At 42.7% G+C, this 24,284-nt stretch overlaps 1 protein-coding gene across 6 annotated transcripts in view; it reads right to left on the reverse strand.

Annotated features, from left to right (window-relative positions):
* Positions 1–23,444, reverse strand: part of LOC137327420 (short transient receptor potential channel 3) — a 130,892-nt gene extending 107,448 nt beyond the window's left edge. The window contains exons 1-4 of one of the 6 annotated variants that reach the window (XM_067993199.1): positions 23,420–23,444; positions 21,816–22,570; positions 6,523–6,711; positions 46–210 (exon numbers count right to left, since the gene is read on the reverse strand). In XM_067993199.1, coding sequence (XP_067849300.1) covers positions 46–210; positions 6,523–6,711; positions 21,816–22,570; positions 23,420–23,444 — 1,134 coding nt within the window. Of the gene's footprint in view, positions 1–45; positions 211–6,522; positions 6,712–21,815; positions 22,575–23,419 lie in introns of those variants that run through there. The other 5 variants (XM_067993222.1, XM_067993212.1, XM_067993238.1 and 2 more) reach the window with 5 other exon arrangements.
* Positions 23,445–24,284: the final 840 nt, after the last annotated feature.

The following is a 24,284-nucleotide window of genomic DNA, read 5'->3' on the forward strand; positions in this document are numbered from 1 at the left end:
TTTGAAGACCTTATTTATTTCCTTTTCAAAGTCAACACTGCATACCTTGCTGCACGGTGCAATCCAATAGCCAATTGCAAGAAATGGGAGTCCAATTGCAACAACGAGCACCACAAGGCATTTCATAGCTATGGGCTGCTCCCGTAATCCTGAGATGTTTTCATACCATATTGTGAGTAGTTGCTGTTGGCAATTTGGGTGGGCAACAAACTGTAAGGAACAAAGAATCATTGGTTAAAACAAGTCCTGTAACATGTAGGTGGATGGGTTAAGTAACCTTTTCTCTTTCCAATATTATTATGTTCTTATTCATTTAATTTATGTGGACATTTTGTAGAACAGAAGTTCAGTAATGCACAATCATCAATGCGAGCGAACCTTTGGCTTACTGGTAGCATTCCCGTCTCTGAGTCAGAAGGTACAGAGTTCATAACTCCACTTCAGACAGTCCTGGCAAGTGGAGACTGGCTCTGAATTCTAGGTTGACATCCAATGGGTACCTGCATCTGGTGGGTGACACCCCTCAATATATGGGTTGTGGGAACCCATAAAACCCTCCTGTGTATAGGACTAACAACCCTGTCAGCTGCTATAAAGATTGTTATGGCCAAGGAAGGAGTGGTATGTCTGTTCAGGGCATACAACTCACTGGCGGCATGGTAATGAGGCCCTGCCCTCGAAATGGTTTCCCACCGGTAGGATCGAGCATTCGGACCGTGTACTCTGTTACCTTTTCCTGAGTAGCCCTTTGAGGACCGCTATTTAGGCTGCTCAATGCCCAAAACAACTGGGTCTAGTATGCAGCATGGAAGCTCCGCCTATTTGTACATTAAAATGGCAATTGGGGTCCTACAACTGGGAAAGCTTGGCACTCATTTAAAGGCCTGCCTGAAAGTTGAATCAGGTGGGCAAATCAATGTCAAAGGTGTCCACCAGATTTCACTCTGCCAGTTGCCCATTTTTCAGGCGAGAAACAGGCGGTCGGCAGTTGAAACCCCTCCCCTCCAATGTTAATGAAACTCTGAGAGTAGGTTGCTTGCCTATTCTCCTAATTGGGAAAGGAATGCTTTGAAATAACTTGAAGGGGGCGGGGGGATAAAATATACTAAAATAAAACATGGAAGAAGTGTGAATTTTTTTGAATACATTTTACATAAGAAATAGGAGCAGGAGTAGGCCAATCGGCCCCTCGAGCCTGCTCCGCCATTCAATAAGATCATGGCTGATCTGATCCTAACCTCAAATCGAAATTCATGTCCAATTTCCTGCCCGCTCCCTGTAACCCCTAATTCCCTTTACTTCCAGGAAACTGTCTATTTCTGTTTTAAATTTATTTAATGATGTAGCTTCCACAGCTTCCTGGGGCAGCAAATTCCATAGACCCACCACCCTCTGAGGGAAGAAGTTTCTCCTCATCTCAGTTTTGAAAGAGCAGCCCCTTATTCTAAGATTATGCCCCCTAGTTCTAGTTTCACCATCCTTGGGAACATCCTTACCGCATCCACCCGATCAAGCCCCTTCACAATCTTATATGTTTCAATAAGATCGCCTCTCATTCTTCTGAACTCCAATGAGTAGAGTCCCAATCTAATCAACCTCTCCTCATATGTCCGCCCCCTCATCCCCGGGATTAACTGAGTGAACCTTCTTTGTACTGCCTCAAGAGCAAGTATGTCTTTTCTTAAGTATGGACACCAAAACTGTATGCAGTATTCCAGGTGCGGTCTCACCAATACTTTATATAACTGCAGCAATACCTCCCTGTTTTTATATTCTATCCCCCTAGCAATAAAAGCCAACATTCTGTTGGCCTTCTTGATCACCTGCTGCACCTGCATACTAACTTTTTGATTTTCTTGCACGAGGACCCCCAGATCCCTTTGTACTGCAGTACTTTCCAGTTTCTCGCCATTAAGATAATAACTTGCTCTCTGATTTTTCCTGCCAAAGTGCATAACCTCACATTTTACAATATTGTATTGCATCTGCCAAATCTCCGCCCACTCACCCAGCCTGTCTATATCCCCTTGTAGGTTTTTTATGTCCTCCTCACTCTCCAGTTTCCCTCCCATCTTTGTATCATCTGCAAACTTTGATATGTTACACTCGGTCCCCTCCTCCAAATCGTTAATATAGATTGTAAAGAGTTGGGGACCCAGCACCGACCCCTGCGGAACACCACTGGCTACTGGTTGCCAGTCCGAGAATGAACCATTTATCCCAACTCTCTGCTTCCTGTAGATAACCAATCCTCCACCCATGCCAGAATATTACCCCCAATCCAGTGATTCTTTATCTTGAGCAATAATCTTTTATGTGGCACCTTGTCGAATGCCTTCTGGAAGTCTAAATACACTACGTCCACTGGTTCCCCTTTATCCACCCTGTACGTTATGTTCTCAAAGAACTCAAGCAAATTTGTCAGACATGACTTCCCCTTTTGCACTAGGGAAGACAATATTTTGTACAAGGGGAATCAACTGTGGTCCTCACAGTAAAGGTGAATAGCCAACGCTTATTGGCAGGCAGTGGGTGTTTAGTATTTAAACTAAAAAGTTGTTATAGATGCTGCAGCCCTTAAATTATACCGTGGGATACTAATCTTCAGTTCTATTATGGATTATCTGAAATTCCTTTTTGCTATTTCAGTGCAGCTTTAACACCGCTGCTAAAATAGTGGATAGAAGAATTTCTGATAAACACCATACGTGCACTAATATCCCACAACAGACGGGGTGGTCGGTTTTAGCCCAGCAGGAATTGGGCAGGTAGGCACTTAAAATCAAGCAAGTTACTTACCTGTTCAGATCCTGACTATTCGCGATATTAACCTGCAGGGTTTTGTAGGCGGATGAGAGGCCCTCCTAAATCAGGCGGGAGCCTCAAATATCTATGCAAATTGGGTTCCTATTACATCAATAGGACCCTGCAGTTTCAACCGAGGCCTGAGTGGGGAGGCCACCTCGGTTTTCCCTTCAGGCAGAAGCGGAATGCAGCTGGTCTGAAGGCATAAGAGGCCCTTCAAGGAAGTCTAAAACTTTCCTTTGTGGGGACAGGAGATGCCCCACAAGGAAAGTCGCGGCCTCCCCTGTTTCGGACTCTTCCAGCTTCCTTTATCTGAGACCCTTCTGAGACTCCCTCCATGCCACTTACCCCGTAAGGCCCCCCCCAAACGATCTTTACCTGCTGGCATACATTCTGCAACCTTTTCTACGCTCGTGGAAAGTGGACTGGGTATTTAAATGAGGCCAGGTGGGAAATAAACTCACCGGGGTAGAAATTGGTATGCGTTGCAGCCATTTCTCATCTGCCTGCAAAATCCTGCCAGTTAACATTGTAAATGGTCAGGATCTGAGCGGGTAAGTAACCTGCTTGATCTTAACTCCCCACCTGCCTGATTTCCGCCGGGCAGGTAGAGTTATTAGAAATTAATAAAACAATTAGGAAGGCAAAGAGGAATTACGAAATGAAATTATCAAAGAATATAAAAATAAATAGTAAAGCATTCTATAGACACATAAATAACAAAAGGAAAGTTAAGGTAGGGATAGGGTCACTAAGGGATACACAAGATAAATTCACAGGTAATGATTAAAATGGCAGAAATATTGAATTGTGATTATGCCTTAGTTTTTACCAAGGAGATTTACAAGGTGGACATGACATTAGAAGAAGAGATCAAAAAGGATATCAAGACGTTTAAAATAGAAAGGGGGGGAGATAATTGATAAACTACTCAAACTTAGAGATGATAAAACCATGTGTTCGGATGGATTGCATCCGCATGTACTCAAAGGAGCAAGGGAAGAAATAGCAGAGGCACTACTGTATGTATATATAAAATTTCAATAGGAAAGGGAATAGTGCTAGAGGACTGGCGGACAGCTAATGGTATTCTTATGTTCAAAAAGGGAGATCGAACAAATCCAGTGAACTATAGACCAGTTAGCTTAACATTAATGAAAGGAAAGATATTGAAATCTTTACTCAAAGATGTAATTGAAAAATATGTAGAAACCGAAAATATAATAAAGAATAGTCAGCATGGATTTCAAAAGGGAAGGTCATGCTTGACCAACCTTATTGAATTCTTTGATGAAGTATCAGCAAGAGTAGACAAGGGTGATACGTGGTATATATGGACTTTCAAAAAGCTTTCGTATCGCATAGTAGACTCATGATTAAGGTCAGAGTATTTGGAGTCAGGGGACAAGTAGCAGAATGGATAGAAAATTGGCTACAAAACAGAGAGTAGGGGTTAAAGGTAATTACTCAGACTGGCAGAAGGTGGGAAGTGGAGTTCCACAGGGATCGATGCTGGGACCACTGTTGTTCACCATTTACATAAACGATTTGGTCTCTGGAATCAGAAGTACAATATCAAAATTTGCAGATGACACCAAATTGTGGGGTACAATTAATACTGAGGAAGACTGAGACAAAATACAAAAAGATGTTGAAAATGGGCATGTAATGGCAAATGAATTTCAGTATAGATAAGTGTGAGGTGTTGCATTTTGGAAGGAGGAATAAGAAGGCCACCTACTCCTTGGAAAATAAAAGATTAAATGGGGTAGAGGTGCAAAGGGATCTACAAATCATTAAACATAGCAACGCAGGTTAACAAAGCCATAAAAAGTGCAATCAAAGCACTGGGGCTCATTTCTAGAGGAATACAAATAGAGAGAGAAGTTATGTTATATAAAACCTTGGTTAAACCACACTGAGACTACTGTGCACAGTTCTGGTCTCCATATTACAAAAAGGATATTGAAGCACTGGGAGAAAGTGAAAAAAGATTTACAAGGATGATACCAGTACTGAGAGGGTACAATCATTAGGGAAGGCTGAACTCTAGGGACTCTTTTCCCTAGAAAAGAGAAGACTGAGATGACCTGATAGAGGTCTTTAAAATTATGAAGGGGTATGATAGGGTAAACTTGCTTCCACTTGTGGGGGAGTCCAAAACAAGGGGTTATAAATATAAGATACTAGGGGCAATAAATCCAATATGGATCTCAGGAGAAATGTCTTTACTCAGAGAGTGGTGAGAATATGGAACTCGCTACCACATGGAGTGGTTGAGGCGAATGGCATAGATGTATTTATGGGGAAGTTAGATAAGTACATGAGGGAGAAAGAAATAGAAGGATATATTGCTGGGGTGAGATGAAGTAAATAGAGTGGGAGGAGGCCCGTGTGGAGCATAAACACCTTCCGGGACTTACCTGAGGACCACTGCCAGCAAGGCAGGTGGCACAAAATTGTTTTTCCCTGTCAGGCAAGTTGCCTGTGGAGGTGCGACCAGCACTAGCAGCTCGCCCCAATTATTCAGATGAGGCCCGAAGGTCAATTTCTATAAATCCTCGGGCTCTTAGTTTTGGTGCACATTGCCTCCTCTCCGAAAACGGGCCCAGACTAATTTCTTCTTCATCAAGACATTTTCTCATCTGAATACCACTCCAACTTAACATCCACCCAAGGGAGTAACTTTCAACTTTGGTGGGAGTGTAAAACAGGCAGTATCGGATCGGCTGTCCATCATACACCCCGCCCAATTTCCTTGCATCGGGTAGGGTGTATAACGCATGGCCGATCCCTTCTCACCCCGTTTTACGCCCCGCCAAAGTTGAAAGTTACCCTCCACAAGTTAAAGCCTAAGCCTGCTTGCTTGCACTGCTCGGGAGAGTAAAATTGTCATACACCAGCAATCCTGTTTGAATGGCACCTTCCACTGGCCAGTAGAATTCATGGTCCTATGGAAGGGCTGTCCCCGATACTCACTTCCCTATTGGAGCAGGATACATGATGCTGTGACATGATTGAAGAAAAGTAAGGTGAGAATATGAATATTTAAAAGTCACAATTAGACTACACTATATCTGAAAATTAGCATTATTAATACTGAACTTAACAGGGGTGATTTTAACCCCCAAGAACGGGTGGGTTGGGGGCGGGTGGGAGTTGAAAATTGTTGTTTTTAGGGTCGCAACTGCAAAATTTTCGGACTTTGCATTCCCAGCGGGAAGCTTGTACTTTTACGCGCCCAAGTTAAATCCGGAAATAAAGCCGGGTTGCGGTTGTGAGCCAAAAAACAACTATTTTCAACTCCGACTCGCCCCCAACCCACATGTTCTTGGGGGCTAAAATCACCCCCAACATGTCTAACGTGCCATTTTTCCACCGCTGGAGAGAAGAATCACAAACACTTTGACAGCAAATTCTGCCTTTTTTTTCCTTGTGAGTCTTTTGGCTCTGAATTGATGTTCCAGTACTTTGAAGAATTGTCAATACCTGGAACCTTTGCTCAAAGACAGCCAACTTATCCAAAATATCTACTGACAATGGCAAAACAGGAGAATTTAATGATTCACCATTTCAAAATCATGCAGTCAGTTCAAACGAATCCCAACATGTTTAATCTAGAGCAAACCCAATTATGTTGGACGTGACTTTATGGGGCACATTGTTAGTTATAATTATGACCATTACCAAATGCCAAGACTTTAAAGGAAAATGTACCTTTTTGACTTCATATTTAATGGCGAGTTTGACGCGAGTTAAACCTGCTCTTTGACAGTGGTGTCCTTCATCTTGCTCAGCTTCCACATCGCCGCTCAGAATCGCTTCAACTTCCTCACTGTCTCGGCACAGGTCAAGGACACCAACAACAAAGTCTTTGCATTGCATAGATAACTTGCGGTAGTCATTCTGAACAAAAACAATAAAAAGGCACTTATCAAGCAATTGGTTTAGCAAACCGTATGGTCATTCTGTTTATGGAATACTAAAAGGCAAATTTGCTTTAAAAAGTTATATTTTCCCTCTCATTTTTAAAAATAAACTTTCTCTCTTTTGATTCCTCCATGCCACAAACAATACCCCAACCAAGAAGTGGTGAAGATGGGAAAGTAGTCTTGTAAAGTTATGCTGATAGGGTTAGATGAAGAGGGGTGGGAGGAGGCTCGTGTGGAGCATAAACGCTGGCAGTTGAGCTGAATGGCCAGTTTCTGTGCTGTACATTCTATGTAATTCAATGTAATGGGAAGCACTAAACACTCTTTAGTCAACTCATCCAAAAATGTTTCTTTTACCTTTCAGAGAAGTGTCTCACGTCTGTTCAACACATCTTTCTAATAACCTGACTGAGGTGGACAATTTACCATGTGCTGAATTAGAGGCATTAATTTGCACAACTATGAATCATGGGGCACAGCCCATTAATACACCAAATAGTGTAGTGTAGTGTAGGCTAGGTTTTTTGGCATTGACCCAATTGGTGGGGAAGGAGCAAGAGTATATTCATGTATTGTTCCTATTCACGGTTTTTGGAGTAGATGAGAATTTTATTCATGAAATTACAGTAGTAGTTTTTCTTGTGTGTGTAAGATATTAATTTCCAGGGGCTGACATTTCACGTTGTCAAGCAGCACTGAGATGAAACATTAAATGCATGTTGGACTCTGCAGGAAAACTGAATTAAGAGGAGAGAGGACATTTAGAACTGTCCCGGTCATGGTTTGCTTTATTCCAGAAATGTCAGCTGTGAACTCAGCATGCATTCAAATTCCATTCACTCTTTGTAATCCAATCACCTATTTCATCCTGTTCCGATAGTCCAGATTTGTTCAGACCACTCTTGATAATCCAAGTTTGTTTAACCATTGCAATAGCAAGGATACTGCAGAACAACCTGCTCAGGTCAATGTTTTAGAATAAGTGGAGACCGCATAATTGACAAAACATTCAGCAACTTCACAACAGTCAACGCTGAGTTTTATGGTATGTTCTGTATATTACTTTTGAGTGAAGGCATATGAGAGTGTATTTGTGCTTTGCAGCAGGTTAGCTGGATAGTTCAATGTAGGTGCACAAGGTAGTGATCCAGTTTTTCTTTTTCCAGGAAGACATCAGACTTCTGCTCAGTATTTTCCCATTCAGTGCAGCTGAGATGGTGGCATGCGGCAATGAACTTACGTCCCTCTATTCCATGGTATTACTTGTTGGTTCTCTGACATTCAATGTCACTGCACCACCTGGAAGACCACTTCATTGATGAGAATCATAAATATTTTGGGGTGGGAGAAGAACCATAGGAACGGTACATAAGAATGGAATCTGTCACAATTAGATCAAGCACAAGTGACACATTACATTATCAGGGCACAATTTCAAAATTTGCAGGTGACACAAAACTTGGAAGTGTAGTGAACAGTGAGGAGGATAGTGATAGACTTCAAGAGGACATAGACAGGCTGGTGGAATGGGCAGACGATGGCAGATGAAATTTAACGCAGAGAAGTGCGAAGTATTTTGGCAGGAAGAACGAGAAGAGGCAATATAAACTAAATGGTACAATTCTAAAGGGGTGCAGGAACAGAGAGACCTGGGAGTATACATGCACAAATCTTTGAAGGTGGCAGGACACGTTGAGAAAGCAGTTTAAAAAAGCATATGGGATCCCGGGCTTTATAAATAGAGGCATAGAGTACAAAAGCAAGGAAGTTATTTTGAACCTTTATAAAACACTGGTTCAGCCCCAACTGGAGTACTGTATCCAATTCTGGGCACCGCACTTTAGGAAAGATGTGAAGGCCTTAGAGGGGGTTCAGAAAAGATTTACTAGAATGGTTCCAGGGATGAGGGACTTCAGTTTCATGGATAGACTGGAGAAGCTGGGGTTGTTCTCCTCAGAGCAGAGAAGGTTGAGAGGAGATTTGATAGAGGTGTTCAAAATCATTAAGGGTTTAGGTAAAGTAAATAAAGAGAAACTGTTCCCATTGGCGGAAGGGTCGCAAACCAGAGGACACAGATTTGAGGTGATTGGCAAAAGAACCAAAGGCGACATGAGGAAAATCCGTTTTACACAGCGAGTGGTTATGATCTGGAATGCGCTGCCTGAAAGGGTGGTGGAAGCAGATTCAATTGTGACTTTCAAAAAGGAATTGGATAAATACTTGAAGGGAAAAAATTTGCAGGGGTACGGGGAAAGAACAGGGGAATGGGATTAACTGGATTGTTCTTACAAAGAGCCGGCACAGGCTTGATGGGCTGAATGGCCTCCTTCTGTGATTTAACCATTCTATGATTCTTCTATGATTCTATGAATGCTGGCAGTCAGAAAGGAAACATTGCTAAGCTTTTCTATAGGTGATGGCGCCCTTGCAAAGGGCATAAGGAAAATATTTCAATTGCAAAGAGAAACATAAGAAGAAAAAGGTAACTTTTTGCTTTAAAGGGACATAAGCAAGAATTTGATAATAGACCATAAATAATATTGCAATATGTTGCTGGGGTGGTATTGCACTAATAAATGATGCCTCCTGAGGTGATGTGTAGACACAGGTTTGATATCTATCAGTCCCCTGGAGTTCCCAATTGTAGTCACGTTATTGTGGAGAGTTACTGAATGGAAGCCTGGCATTTCTTCTCTGGGACAGAGGAAAAGTCAGAAAGAGAGTCCCTTTTATACATCACCTGGTTCAAGAGCTGTGGGCAGCTCATCCAAACTTCCTATTTACTGCTAGATCAGTGTGGCTTGTGAAGTCCAGAAAGGAAGAAAAAGAATGGGCAAAAAAAATGTAGGATAACATATAACCGTGGTGTAGAAACACAGCAGTGATGAACACCCCCCCACACCTTTGGCTGCCTTTTAAATGTTGTACCACCTTAAAGACCCCCATTCCCTCCTAACAGCTGTATGAGGTGCCTTGTGATCCCTGAACAACCCAGATTATATTCCAGAAGTGACTTTGTATTTGGGATGTTTCCTGCATCTGTAGAACAGCATACACAACACAGCAACCGAATTGTGCTGTGGAACACTTTCATTAATGTTACTTCCGTTTTTTAAAATTTGTAGAAGTAAATTATTTAAAACACATCACAATAAAATGCGACTTTCTGCAAGATGAGCTCCTGATCTCAGTCATGTTGTTGTGGAAGGTGCTGAGTCCAGTCAATACCCTGCTTTATATGGAAGTAGGAGAGATTGAAGTGCCACTCAGGCCACTCTTGCTCATCTCCTGGCAGTCAGTTAGTCAGGGGTCTGGGACTAGATCAACAGTCTACCCTTTCCTTTGGATTATGGATTATGGCATGGAGTGACCCAAAAGAGGGGACGAGAAAAAATATAACATAACTTCAAAAAAATGTTAACGCTCACCGATGATGTCACGTTGTGTGGACCCTTTACCAACTCAATTTTCTTGTTTTTAAGCTAGAAAAAAGATAATGGAGAGGCTTTAACATCCTAATGATAGCCCAATGACACTGAATAGGTGCAGTTACAGTGTTAATAACGTGTTATAATTTTAATATTCATTTTTGCCATGCCTATGTATTATGTAATTCAATAGTCTCCATGCTCTTGTTAAGAATGTGTGAGAACATGGGGGGAGTTTTAATCCCCAAGAATGGGTGGGTTGGAGGCGGGGGGAAGTTAAAATAATAGATTTTTCCAGCCTGATGGCAACTCGGCTCCAACGCATCCACCTCCGGGTTTAACAGAGGTGCGTTTGGCTGTGTGCGAGTAACCTACTTGACGGAGATTGGTCGATAGTTAGTACAGGCGTGTGACTACTTATTAGAATAATTTACCTCATTATGATATGTTAAGTAGGTGTTTTTAAATTTAATTTAAGAGACCTTTGAATTTATTGCCTCCAGCACAGGTTTCCCGGGGCTTGTGAATCTCGGCAGTGAAACAGAGGTGAGAAGGGCCGGACCATGAGGTAAGTGCCTTTATTGCACTGCTTGTGGGCCAGGAGGAGCAGGAGTGCTTACCCACAACTCACCAAGCTTACCTTTTAAACACCCCACGATCAGCCAACGCCCCCCACACCCCGCAACGATGTCCGACTTCCCCCAACCTGCCACGATCCCACCCCCATATAAACACCAAACTCCGATCTCTCCCTGACCTCCCCCATACGAACCCCAAAGACTCCGATCTCTCCCTGGTTGCTTTTCCGCCCAACTAGACCCCTAAATCACCGGAAATGATCTGCTTCTATCTACTTTGCTCCATCCCTTCATAATTTTAAACAACTCTATCAAATCACCCTGTAATCTCTTCTGTTCTAACAAAAACAGCCTGAATTTTTCAAGTCTTTCTTCGTACTTGTATTTTCTCATACTAAGCAGCATCAATAGTGAATCTGCACACTTCCCTCTCTATTCGCTCAACATACTTCCTATAGTGTGGAGCCCAAAACTACACACAGTATGGTCTTGCTAAGGTTTTATTCAGATTCACCACGACATCTCGACTGTTATACTCCATGGGGGTGAAATTTGTCACGAGCGGTAGTGCAAAACGGGCCATAGCGAATCGGCAGCCTATTTTACACTCTGCCCAATTTTCTATTCCATTGAACTTTAAAGAACAATTTTTGACTTAGAACTTAAGGTGTAATTTTTATAACACGCCACTGTGCAGCTATTGGAGTCTTCCATGTATGAAATAATTGTCTGCTTGCTTTCCTTAATTCAATTTTTTTTTTGGTTGTTCCAATGAACAGATTATCAGGCTCTCAAAAAAAATATCCATGGGGAAGTTTTGCTGGTGGATCCATGTCCAAAACCTTTTTATTTTTGGATGCTGACAGACCCTGCTTTGTATTTCCAGCATTTATTTTATGTTTTTATTTCAGATTTCATTGCCGGCTGCTTCAGCTCTGATTTTATAGAGTGCCTGATGAAAAGTTTGAAACTCCTCATTAATCTCCTCTTAATGGAATGTCCAAGGTTCTCCTTAAAATTACTTTCCAATAACTTCTTGGCATTTTGCACTCGGTGATGAATTCTCCGATGAATGCTGAACAGAATCAATTTAACTAATCAGTTAAAAAAGTAGTGAGATGGTATTATACTTTTTGTTACAATTGTTGGGACCTGAGTGAGCCCTTTGATGTATTGCCTTTTTCCCATTAAACGTTCACCTATAGGGTTAATAATATCCTCCCCCTTTACCTTGTTTTTGGCTGAGGTATTTCTAGTGATATAATGTACTTTAAAAATATCCTATACTGACGCCCTGGCACCATCAAATCCCGATCCTCCTGAGAAAATATTCTAGTTCAGCTCTAATTTTTTGCAAAAATGCTGTGTGTTATCAACAGGCTAATGGCAAGGTTAATAGGTCATGATGTGAGATGATAATTTGATCAATAATGAAGTCTGTTGAAGCATGCAGCACATCATAATAAACCCAGACACTCATGATGTGTAAATAGGAAACCCAGAGGCTAGTGATGAGTAAACATGAAACATGTGTGAAGATGAATCTCACAAACCAGGACCCTGCAAAGTCCTCCTCACTAACATCTGGGGACTTGTGCCAAAATTGGGAGAGCTGTCCCACAGACTAGTCAAGCAACAGCCTGACATAGCCATACTCACAGAATCATACCTTTCAGCCAAGTCCCAGACTCTTCCATCACCATCCCTGGGTATGTCCTGTCCCACCGACAGGACAGACCGACCAGAGATGGCAATACAGTGATATACAGTCAGGAGGGAGTGGCCCTGGGAGTCCTCAACATTGACTCTGGACCCCATGAAATCTCATGGCATCAGGTCAAACATGGGCAAGGAAACCTCCTGCTGATTACCACCTACTGCCCTCCCTCAGCTGATGAATCAGTCCTCCTCCATGTTGAACACCACTTGGAGGAAGCACTGAGGGTAGCAAGGGCACAGAATGTACTCTGGTTGGGGGATTTCAATGTCCATCACCAAGAGTGGCTCGGTAGCACCACTACTGACCGAGCTGGCCGAGTCCTGAAGGACACAGCTCCCAGACTGGGCCTGCGGCAGGTGGTGAGCGAACCAACACGAGGGAAAAACTTACTTGACCACGTCCTCACCAATCTACCTGTCGCAAATGCATCTGTCCATGACAGTATTGGTAGGAATGACCATCGCACAGTCCTTGTGGAGACGAAGTCCTGTCTTCACACTGAGGACACCATCCAACGTGCAAAATGGGATAGATTCAGAACAGATCTAGCAGCTCAAAACTGGGCATCCATCAGGCGCTGTGGGCCATCAGCAGCAGGAGAATTGTATTCCAGCACAATCTGTAACCTCATGGCCCAGCATATTCCTCACTCTATCATTACCAACAAGCCAGGGGATCAACCCTGGTTCAAATGAGGAGTGTAGAAGAGCATGCCAGGAGCAGCACCAGGCGTACCTAAAAATGAGGTGACAACCTGGTGAAGCTACAACTCAGGACTACATGCATGCTAAACAGCGGAAGCAACATGCTATAGACAGAGCGAAGCGATTCCACAACCAATGAATCAGATCAAAGCTCTGCAGTCCTGCCACATCCAGTCATGAATGGTGGTGGGCAATTAAGCAACTAACGGGAGGAGGAGGCTCTGCAAACATCCCCATCCTCAATGATGGCGGAGTCCAGTAGATGAGTGCAAAAGACAAGGCTGAAGCGTTTGCAACCATCTTCAGCCAGAAGTGCCGAGTGGATGATCCATCTCGGCCTCCTCCCAATAGCCCCACCATCACAGAAGCCAGTCTTCAGCCAATTCGATTCACTCCACGTGATATCAAGAAACGGCTGAGTGCACGGGATACAGCAAAGGCTATGGGCCCCGACAACATACCGGCTGTAGTGCTGAAGACTTGTGCTCCAGAACTAGCTGCGCCTCTAGCCAAGCTGTTCCAGTACAGCTACAACACTGGCATCTACCCGACAATGTGGAAAATTGCCCAGGTATGTCCTGTCCACAAAAAGCAGGACAAATCCAATCCGGCCAATTACCGTCCCATCAGTCTACTCTCAATCATCAGCAAAGTGATGGAAGGTGTCATCGACAGTGCTATCAAACAGCACTTACTCACCAATAACCTGCTCACCGATGCTCAGTTTGGGTTCCACCGGCTCCACTCGACTCCAGACCTCATTACAGCCTTGGTCCAAACATGGACAAAAGAACTGAATTCCAGAGGTGAGGTGAGACTGACTGCCCTTGACATCAAGGCAGCATTTGACCGAGTGTGGCACCAAGGAGCCCTAGTAAAATTGAAGTCAATGGGAATCAGAGAGAAAACTCTCCAGTGGCTGGAGTCATACCTAGCATAAAGGAAGTGGTAGTGGTTGTTGGAGGCCAGTCATCTCAGTCCCAGGACATTGCTGCAGGAGTTCCTCAGGGCAGAGTCCTAGGCCCAACCATCTTCAGCTGCTTCATCAATGACCTTCCCTCAAACATAAGTTCAGAAATGGGGATGTTCGCTGATGATTGCACAGTGTTCAGTTCCATTCGCAACCCCTCAAATAATGAAGCAGTCCGAGCCCGCTTGCAGCAAGACCTGGACAACATCCAGGCTTGGGCTCATAAGTGGAAAGTAACATTCGCGCCAGACAAGTGCCAGGCAATGACCATCTCCAACAAGAGAGAGTCTAACCACCTCCCCTTGACATTCAACGGCATTACCATCGCCGAATCCCCCACCATCAACATCCTGGGCATCACATTGACCAGAATCTTAACTGGACCAGCCATATAAATACTGTGGCTACAAGAGCAGGTCAGAGGCTGGGTATTCTGTGGCGAGTGACTCATCTCCTGATTCCCCAAAGCCTTTCCACCATCTACAAGGGACAAGTCAGGAGTGTGATGGAATACTCTCCACTTGTCTGGATGAGTGCAGCTCCAACAACACTCAAGAAGCTTGACACCATCCAGGACAAAGCAGCCCACTTGATTGGCACCCCATCCACCACCCTAAACATTCACTCCCTTCACCACTGTCGCACAGTGGCTGCAGTGTGTACCATCCACAGGATGCACTGCAGCAACTTGCCAAGGCTTCTTTGACAGCACCTCCAAATCCCACGACCTCTACCACCTAGAAGGACAAGAGCAGCAGGTACATGGGAACAACATCACCTGCACGTTCCCCTCCAAGTCACACACCATCCCGACTTGGAAATATATCGCCGTTCCTTCATCGTCGCTGGGTCAAAATCCTGGAACTCCCTTCCTAACAGCACTGTGGGAGAACCTTCACCACACGGACTGCAGCGGTTCAAGAAGGCGGCTCACCACCACCTTCTCAAGGGCAATTAGGGATGGGCAATAAGTGCCGGCCTCGCCAGCGACGCCCACATCCCATGAATGAATGAAAAAAACTAGTGATGAGTGAACATGAAACCCAGCCACTAGAGATGGATATCATTCCATACAGAGTGTAATGTGTGATCTCTGACAGGGATTGTGTGGCCATATGTTGTAAGGCTAATCTCACCATCAAGTGCCAACTATTTGCAGAATAATTTATTTCCCAATTCTTTCTGTGCATTCTATTAAATATTATGGACCGGGTCTCATGCTGGGATTACTGGCCGCACGAAGTCTGCCTGGGGGAGAAATCCATCCAATTCTTGTGATAATACTTATTATCCATTGCTGCAGAGAATCAAAGAATGATGAAAAGCTCCCCCCTATCCACCCCTCCCTGATCCCCCAATTGTGTTGTAGCTTTTTAGATTCCACGCCATCAAGCTGGGACTGCTTCAAAACAGCAACTCTATTGTTTGGTTTCCATCAAAACTACAGCATTGTGACTGGACTATAGATGCCCTATTTGATCTACATTAATAATTTTAGTTGCACATTAATGCCAATCATATACATTTCGAAATAGTCTGGATAAAAACATTACAGTTTCATCCAGGTTTGTATCGGATAATCATGTCTGTTCCAGATCCCAGGGCATGTTTGGTGAGCTCAGAAGTAATAGCCATTGTCATTAAATGCTGAGGATACTGGAAATCCGATATGCCTACCTTGCTTCAAAAATGATTAGTTTCCCCGTGTCTTTGCCTCTCACCTATTTATTGGTCTGGAGTTGTGCATCTATCCAGCTCCCAGTCCATCCCAAGTATCCCTCTGCAGTAAAATGTATTTAGGCAATTGAGGGCTGTGTTGGGTCAGGAAAAGTGCACCACATCCATTCGGAATATAAACTAAAAATTCCTATAAAATATCTTGTGGATTCAAAACAAAAATCTCTACCATCAAAGGCATTTTTTGTGAATCAAGGTTTGTGCTGCGACTAGTGCAGACATGGCCTAGCCCATTAGTCATTTTGCAATTTCCATGATTCCATTTCCTCCTGAATCGTTTCTGGCACAAAGCCGAGCCTCTGCATCTGTCAGCACCTTTGATCTTTTATTGGAACTATGAATCCCCTCAATGCTTTGCGAAAGTACATGATGTTTCCATTCCATTGGGAGTAATTTAAACTTATCACTGGATGAAGATAAGGAATCAATTGCCCAATTTTCTTTTCCATGGCCCATTTTTTGCCCGGCGATAAAAATTCCTCACCTCAGGAAAGATATATTGGCCTTGGATGGGATACAAAGATGGCTTTTGCCATACATCAGTTTGGCAGTTTTAGCACCCTTTAAATAATTTCTTCAACTCTCAGTTACACCACTAACATGCTTCTTCTACATTGCTCGTGGTGTTTCTAGTCTCATTCTTCCTTACACCTCCAATCCCCCCAGGCTTGCATATTCAGTAAACACTGATTGTTTTTATTAATTGCTGACAGCTAGCAACATTACCTTTCCCCCATTATTTATCCACTTCTAGAATTTTTTCCATTTGAAAATCAATGCCCTCCTATAGATCATCTGGTGGGATGAAGGTTATAATCCTTGTTGAACTCATTACAATTTGCTTTATGGCTGTTAGCTCCAAAGCACCAGTGACACACTGGATAACAAACTTCATTTATTTCCAACCACCACAATAATCAATTTTATATGGTCTGTAATTCAAAGTCTCTCGGGAGGCTTATCCTCTTGAAGCCCAGACCTGCCTGCTCTTACTGTTAAATCCTGAGTGGTAATCATGTTCCTAATTACTGCTAATATATTTCCAATTGTCGCTCTTCATACTTTATAGCAAACTCTTGCCAGAACTTTTAAATTTGGTTGGGTTGTAAAACAGGCAATATCCGATCAGCCACCCTTTATACATTCTGCCTGATTTTCCTTCCATTCTCTCCTCCCCCATCAAAGTTCAAAGTTCTGTCCCCTTTGTTTGCGTCCTTTCTTGTGTCTGAAATATCATGCCCTTTCTACTGCAATTGGCATTCATTCCATTTTTGAAGTCGATCTTTCTGAAGAGTAGATTCTGCTCATTCCAATAAATTAGGGGGAAAAAAGTTTTGGGAGGTGAGATTCAACTTTGATGGGGTGCAAAATGGGATCTAGCAGATCTGTTATACACTCCGCCCGATTTTCCATTCCATTGGGAGTAATTTAAACTTTTATCACTGGATGAAGAAAGGTCGATAAGGAATCAATTGCCTGATTTTCTTTTCCACGGCCCATTTTTTGCCCGGCGATAAAAATTCCGCACTTCAGGAAAGATATATTGGCCTTGGAGGGGGTACAGCGCAGATTCACCAAAATGATATCGGGGCTTAAAAGGTTAAATTATGAAGACAAGTTGCTAAAACTTGGCTTATATTCCCATTAGTATAAACAAGGTGTTTAAAATGATAAAAGGTTTCGATAGGGTAGATACAAAGAAACTATTTCCTCTGGTGGGAGAGTCTAAAACAAGGGGACATAGCCTTAAAATTAGAGCCAGGCCATTCAGGAGTGAAATCAGAAAACACTTCTTCATACAAAGCGTCATGGAAATCGGGAACTCTCTCCCCCAAAAGGCTGTGGATGCTGGGTCAATTGAAATTTTTGAGACTGAGATCGATAGATTTGTGTTAGGTAAGGGTATCAAGGGACATGGAGCAAAGGCGGGTAAATGGAATTGAGGTAGAGATCATCCATTATCTAACTGAATGGTGGAACAGGCTTGAAAGGCTGAATGGCCTGCTCCTGTTCCTATGTCCCCGTGTCCTCCCGTTGAATTCAATCGCTGAAACGTTCAACTTCGGCGGGGGCAATGGACAGGAAAAGTGGGTGGACCAATCTACTAGTGCCCATTTTCCACCCCCACCAAAGTTGAATTTCATTCCCTTAGACTCCATTCAGCTTCATAGGATACTCCATATTGGGCTTGTTCACACATGCCCTTAATATCTTTCGAGCATGCCCTGAAGACCTTTTTATCTGTTTTGCAGATCTATTTAGCTTTCGTCCTTTGATTCCGACCACTTGGAAGGTAATGATGGTGTAATTAAATCTGAGCAATTTAAAAACGAGTCTCAGTATCTCCCCATTATTCGACTTAGAATGTGGTGCTTTGTAAGTCCTCCCGATCTCAATATTTTCAGCAGGGTAGGTTAACCCTACTAATGTAGATACACTATTGTCTACTGCAGATACTATCTAATGTAGATGTCATGTCATATCAAACTCTTCTCTTCCTCAGACAGTCTTCTGATGCAAAGATTATTTTGACAGGATTGATTTTCAAGAACCTCCTGTCTCAATGTCATCACCATAAGTTTCCTTTTTAGTTCCAATATTTCTTTAGTATTGCCACTCAATGAATTGTCTGATGAGCTTTGTCATATCTTCAGTTTCTCCAACTGTTTATTTCATGCTTTGGTCTATTTAGCTTGTCTGTCATTTCTGGTGGGATCTGTTTGATGAACAGAAGTTTTTACAAGTAGATGGCTCAGTTTGGCATGTTAGCAAAATTATTTTTCCCCATCTTCCGTTCAGGTTAAAGTCTTTTCCTTTTCTTCTAGTCCACCTTCTGTTTTCTTTTGATTTGTTTTCTCTTTGCTCTGCATATTTGAAGCTTCTGAAAGGGTAGAACTTCAGGCTTGGCTTAGGGAGGTTTAGGGAGTTTTTCCCTTAGTGAACTCAGAAGTTATCCCAGAATCTCGATGTCCTTCCTGATCCTTTGCTAATTTCAGCACCAATATCTAGATGTGGCTAATTGTTCCTCAAATACCACCAGATTGTTCTTCACTGTTTCAGTCTATTTGTTGGTCACTTTTTTAGTATGTTGCATGGAGCTTACTTGACTGGGATCTGGGGCCACCAAAGAGATTACTTAACTGTCGGCAGCCTTCCTGTTTTGACATGTTTTTACTTCCCTGGAGTTCTCAATGACTCAACCAATTTTCAGATTTTGGGCTTTGGATTAGCCAAAAAATGGTCTTTGGGTTCAGTTCTCAACTAACTAAAGCTCACCTTTTGTTGGAACTTCCATCTCCAAACTGGATGAAGGGAACCATAAGGAAGAATAAAACGGATAAGAAAATTGTTTAAAGCAGTTTATAAAAGCATAAAAAGATTTAGAATAGATAGATTAGATCATATAGAAAAACAAATAAAATTGAAGCTAATATAAAAATGAGAATGAATAGGGATGAAGAGAAAATAGGGAAAGTAGGCAAGAAGTTCTTAGTTAAAAAGCCTTTATTTTTGGAGTATTAAAATAATGTCACAATAATAAAGCTATTCCTGAGACCTAAATAGCTTTATTATTGCAATATAATGCTGCAACATGCTGACACTACTATCCATTGGGTAGATCTTGATTTTGTGCGATAGTATAAAACGGGTTATAGCAAATCGACAGCTCGTTTTACATCTCTCCTGATTTTTATTTCCGTTGACACCAATAGAAATAGAAATCAGGAGAGATGTAAAATGGGCTGCCAATTCGCTATCACCTGTTTTACACTATCGCACAAAATCAAGATCGACCCCACTGTGAGTTGCAATACAAGACCAACAGACCACATTTATACTACTAGCTGTGCAACTATCTGGGTCACAATAAGATCAGCCACAAAGGAGTTCTATGCATGAGTGTTTGGTCTATTTGCAGAGATCTGTTCCCCAAACTACGCATTTTTAATGTTGGGAGAGTGCGAGGTGGAAGCATCAGTTCTCTCATAACAGTAGAGAACTCCCTAGCTGACAGCACTGTGGGAGAACCTTCACCACACGGACTGCAGTGGTTCAAGAAGGTGGCTCACCACCACCTTCTCAAGGGCAATTAGGGATAGGCAATAAATGCTGGCCTTACAGCGACGTCCACATCCTATGAACGAATAAACAAAGTAAAAATATTCCATACAAAGATTTTTTTAATGCTACTGCTCTTTGGTTACTGCAAATTAGTACACATTATATTTATAGTATACACTAACCTTAGGATAGAAGACATAGTAGATTGTGGTAATGAATGAGCTTTACTGAGTGGATGGGGTTATGAAGATGAAGATAGAATCCAGGTTGTGACAGTGGTGCTGGTACGTACTGCTGTGCTCACCTGGGGGCTGGTGCTTATTGGGTTTTGGTTGCACCTTTGGCACTTACCCTGTTTGGGCGGGGTGTGACTTCATAGAATCATACAATGGTTACAGCACAGAAGGAGGCATTTCGGCCCATTGAGCCCATGCCGGCTCTTTGTAAGAGCAATCCCATTCCCCAGCTCTTTCCCCGTAGCCCAGCAAATTTTTTCCCTTCAAGTATTTATCCAATTCATTTTTGAAAGCCATGATTGAATCTGCTTCCACCATCCCCTTAGGCAGTGCATTCCAGATCATAAGAACTCGCTGCATAAAAATGGCTTTCCGCATGTCACCTTTGGTTCTTTTGCCAATCACCTCAAATCTGTGTCCTCTGGTTCGCGACCCTTCCGCCAATGGGAATAATTTCTCTTTATTTACTTTATCTAAACCCTTCATGATTTTGAACATTTCTATAAATCTCCTCTCAACCTTCTCTGCTCTAAGGAGAACAACCCCAGCTACTCCAGTCTATCCACATCCTTCCTAAAGTGTGGTGCCCAGAATTGGACATAATATTCCAGTTGTGGCCAAACCAATGTTTTATAAAGGTTCAACATAACTTCCTTGCTTTTGTACTCTATGCTTCTATTTATAAAGCCCAGGATCTCGTATGCTTTTTTAACCACTTTCTCAACTTGTCCTGCCACCTTCAAAGATTTGTGCACATATACCCCCAGATCTCTCTGTTCCTGCATCCCTTTTAGAATTGTACCATTTAGTTTATATTGCCCCCCTCATTCTTCCTGCCAAAATGTATGACTTCACACTTCTCTGCGTTAAATTTCATCTGCCATGTGTCCGCCCATTCCACCAGCCTGTCTATGTCCTCTTGAAGTCTATCACTATCCTCCTCGCTGTTCAGTACACTTCCAAGTTTTGTGTCATCTGCAAATTTTAGAAGTGTGTCCTGTACACCCAAGTCCAAGTCATTAATATATATCAAAAAAACTACATAACTACTTTTGCTGATGCTACCTGGAATCTGACAGTAGAGTATGAAGAAGACAGATTTCAAAGAATTTATCTTGTTTTAGCCTCAGGCTGTACATGATTTTCTTAGCATGGGCTATCTCTATATAAAGTTTTAAAATTTCTCAGGCAGTCCAGTGACCACATGGTCACTTTTCAAATGCATCTTGACATTGAGCTTGAGTTATACTGCAGCTAATGCAAAGTTAGACTGCTGTGAGTTGGCTCCTTGTGGGGCATTCTGGCACTGGATGGCTTTAGTGCGCTGCTGTGTTTGGATCAGGACCTTACATCCTAGTTATGCAGTCACTTTTGTGTTGATTCATGCACAAAATCACTTTGCATTAACCCAGAAAATGGCAGTATACTGCAGCCTGTTTGTTTCAGCATCACATGAGGTGAAAGATCAGAAAAACTGCTCTAGGGAGACTGTAGTTTTCTAAGACCTATTGGCAGTCTATGGGTTAATTATCTCAATATTCCTGTTCTCTAATTTAATCAGAGTTATAACTCTATGCAGTTTTCATAAAGTTAAAGTAAAATATATCTGTTTGGATGTGTATTTAAGAACTCATAAAACTTACCTTGAATTCTTTTTCAATATTTGCCAACTTGGCTAGTTCATTACTAAGTTCCAGTGCAGTATGTACTGGATCCTCACTAGACAAAGACAAATAGGCAGGGCTTGCTAATCCTTTGTATGCATTGATCCTAGATCTGGAGTGGCTAAAAGAATCGTGCTTTTGTTTCTCCACACATTCACTGCATTTACAGAAATAGTCGTGAGGTTTCTCAATCCGTGCTCCTTTCATCAATAGCATGTGCACCACTTCATATTTCTGGCAGTGGGCAGCCAGAATGATTGGGGTGATGTCTGGAGAAAATCTGGTGCCATCTTCATCATAGGCATAAAAGTCATCATCCTGCAGTTCTTGTTCGCATGGGCTAAGGGTCAGACGATTACTGGGTTCAAATCCAGAGTGATTCAAAATTGCTTCCACAATTCGTATATATCCCTTACTGATAGCAAGTAATAAAGCATCTCCAATTCGAGCCAGGTTATCCCTCTTCAGAAGAAGCTCTGTTACTTCCAAATGTTCATTTCCAACTGCTAGCTGAAGGGCATTTTGGCCCATATAATCAACACAATTAACATTCAGTGACTTGCTTTCCTCCAGCATTCTCCGGATAACAGGTATATTCCCATATTCGGCTGCATCCAAAAACCGTTCCTCTTCTGGAGTTAGGCTCGTGCCCTTGTCATTGAACATGAATGCTGGACCACGGATAGCCTGTCTCCTTCCCTTCTCCCGCAGCACTGTCATTCTCCGCTGCATTACTGACGGGTTACTTACACTCTGCCTAAAAGAGAGAGAGAACAGTAAACTAAGATAATATATGAAACGTTTCTGCCGTCATCACTACTAAATTCAGAGTTGCTAAATATTTGCCTTTTTATAGCAAACGATTTACATTAGTTTTAAATTTTTCCCAAGAAAGCCAACTTAAGCCTACTTTTGCTGGTGATTATGATTTTCTTATGCAGTTAACTTTGGTGAAATCAAAATAAACTATCTTCAGAGTGATAGAGTGGATAGGGAGAAACTGTTTCCACTGGCCAGAGGACCCAGATTTAAGACAATTGACAAAAAAGCCAGGGGGAGATGAGGAGAATTTTTTTTAACACAGCAGGTCTGGAATGCATTGCGTGAAAGGATGGTGGAAGCAGATTTAGTAGTAACTTTTAAAAGAGAATTGGATATATACTTCAAAATGAAAAATTTGCAGGGCTATGGAGAAAGAACAGGGAGTAGGACTAATTGGATAGCTCTTTCAAAGAGCCAGCACAGGCACAATAGGCCGAATGGCCTCCTTCTGTGCTGTATGATTCTAGAGTCGGGTGTTTTCTTCCAGCGTACTAAAAACAATTTACACTTATATAGCGTAGCAAAACTCTCAAGGCACTTCACAGGTGAGGGGGAAATCCTGAGACAGTCTAATGCTACAGGATGAAAAAATATATTTGAGTTCTTTAATTTACCAATTGTGTAAGGGCTCTTCATTTGACAATAATCTCAGTGCTGGGCAGCTTCACTTATGATTAAGTTTGACTGTTTTATTATTCTAGAAGATAGACATAGTGCATCTAAATAAATAATGACTGTGCTTTGGTAGAAATATTGAATGCACTGAAATGACTTATTTCTTTGCATCACTTAACAATACAAAACACTGTGGCCTCTCAGAAAAACTGCTAATAATGGATTGGCCCCGATATTAGTGGGGAGGCGAGTTGGCAGCAGGGGGCGCAATTGGTCGTGTGGCAAACCCGCATGAACCAAACTTGACGTTTCCGACGCGATCGCACATTGATTGATAGTGGTTAACGTGCTCTCCGGGTTTTGCGCCGGCAGCTAGCCTGATTGACAGGCTGACTGACATCAGGAGCTGCAATCTGAGGGGGGCGCGGAAAAGAGAGAGAGCCAGATGTCATCCGGCGCTGGACTGGAAGACCCGGGGTGGGGAGGGGGGGGGGAGGAGAGGGGAAGATTAGAGGGGAGAGGGGAAGATCGGGGGGGGGGAGGGGGAAGATCGGGGGGAAGGGGGAAGATCGGGGGGAGAGGGGAAGATCGGGAGGGTGAGACCGGGGAAGATTGGGAGGGTGAGATCGGGGGATATCGGAGCGGGAGACATCAGACATTGGAGCAGGTTTCAAAGGTAGGTGCATTTAGTGTTTTCACTTCATTGCATGTTTTTTTATTTAATTTATTTAGTTTCTTTCTCCCTGATCCAGCCATTCACGCCTGGTTTCACCAGGCATGAGTAGAAGCGGTGGGCAAGCCGCCCAGGTAAGTTAAAAATCTTTCTAATCACTTCATCTGTCACAGGTAAAGTGCCTTAAGTACCTCAGTGAGGTATATTTGGCTCTTTAACTGTCATTTCACCGGCTTTAATTGCCTGCGGGACTTCTGGTTTCAGGACACCGCGCGCACACAGGTGGGTCCCTGGGAAACTCAGAAGCCAGCAGGTTGGAGCCGGCTTCTGAACCCGAA

The sequence above is a fragment of the Heptranchias perlo genome, chromosome 1 (assembly GCF_035084215.1).
Source record: "Heptranchias perlo isolate sHepPer1 chromosome 1, sHepPer1.hap1, whole genome shotgun sequence".
Lineage (NCBI taxonomy): Eukaryota > Metazoa > Chordata > Chondrichthyes > Hexanchiformes > Hexanchidae > Heptranchias > Heptranchias perlo.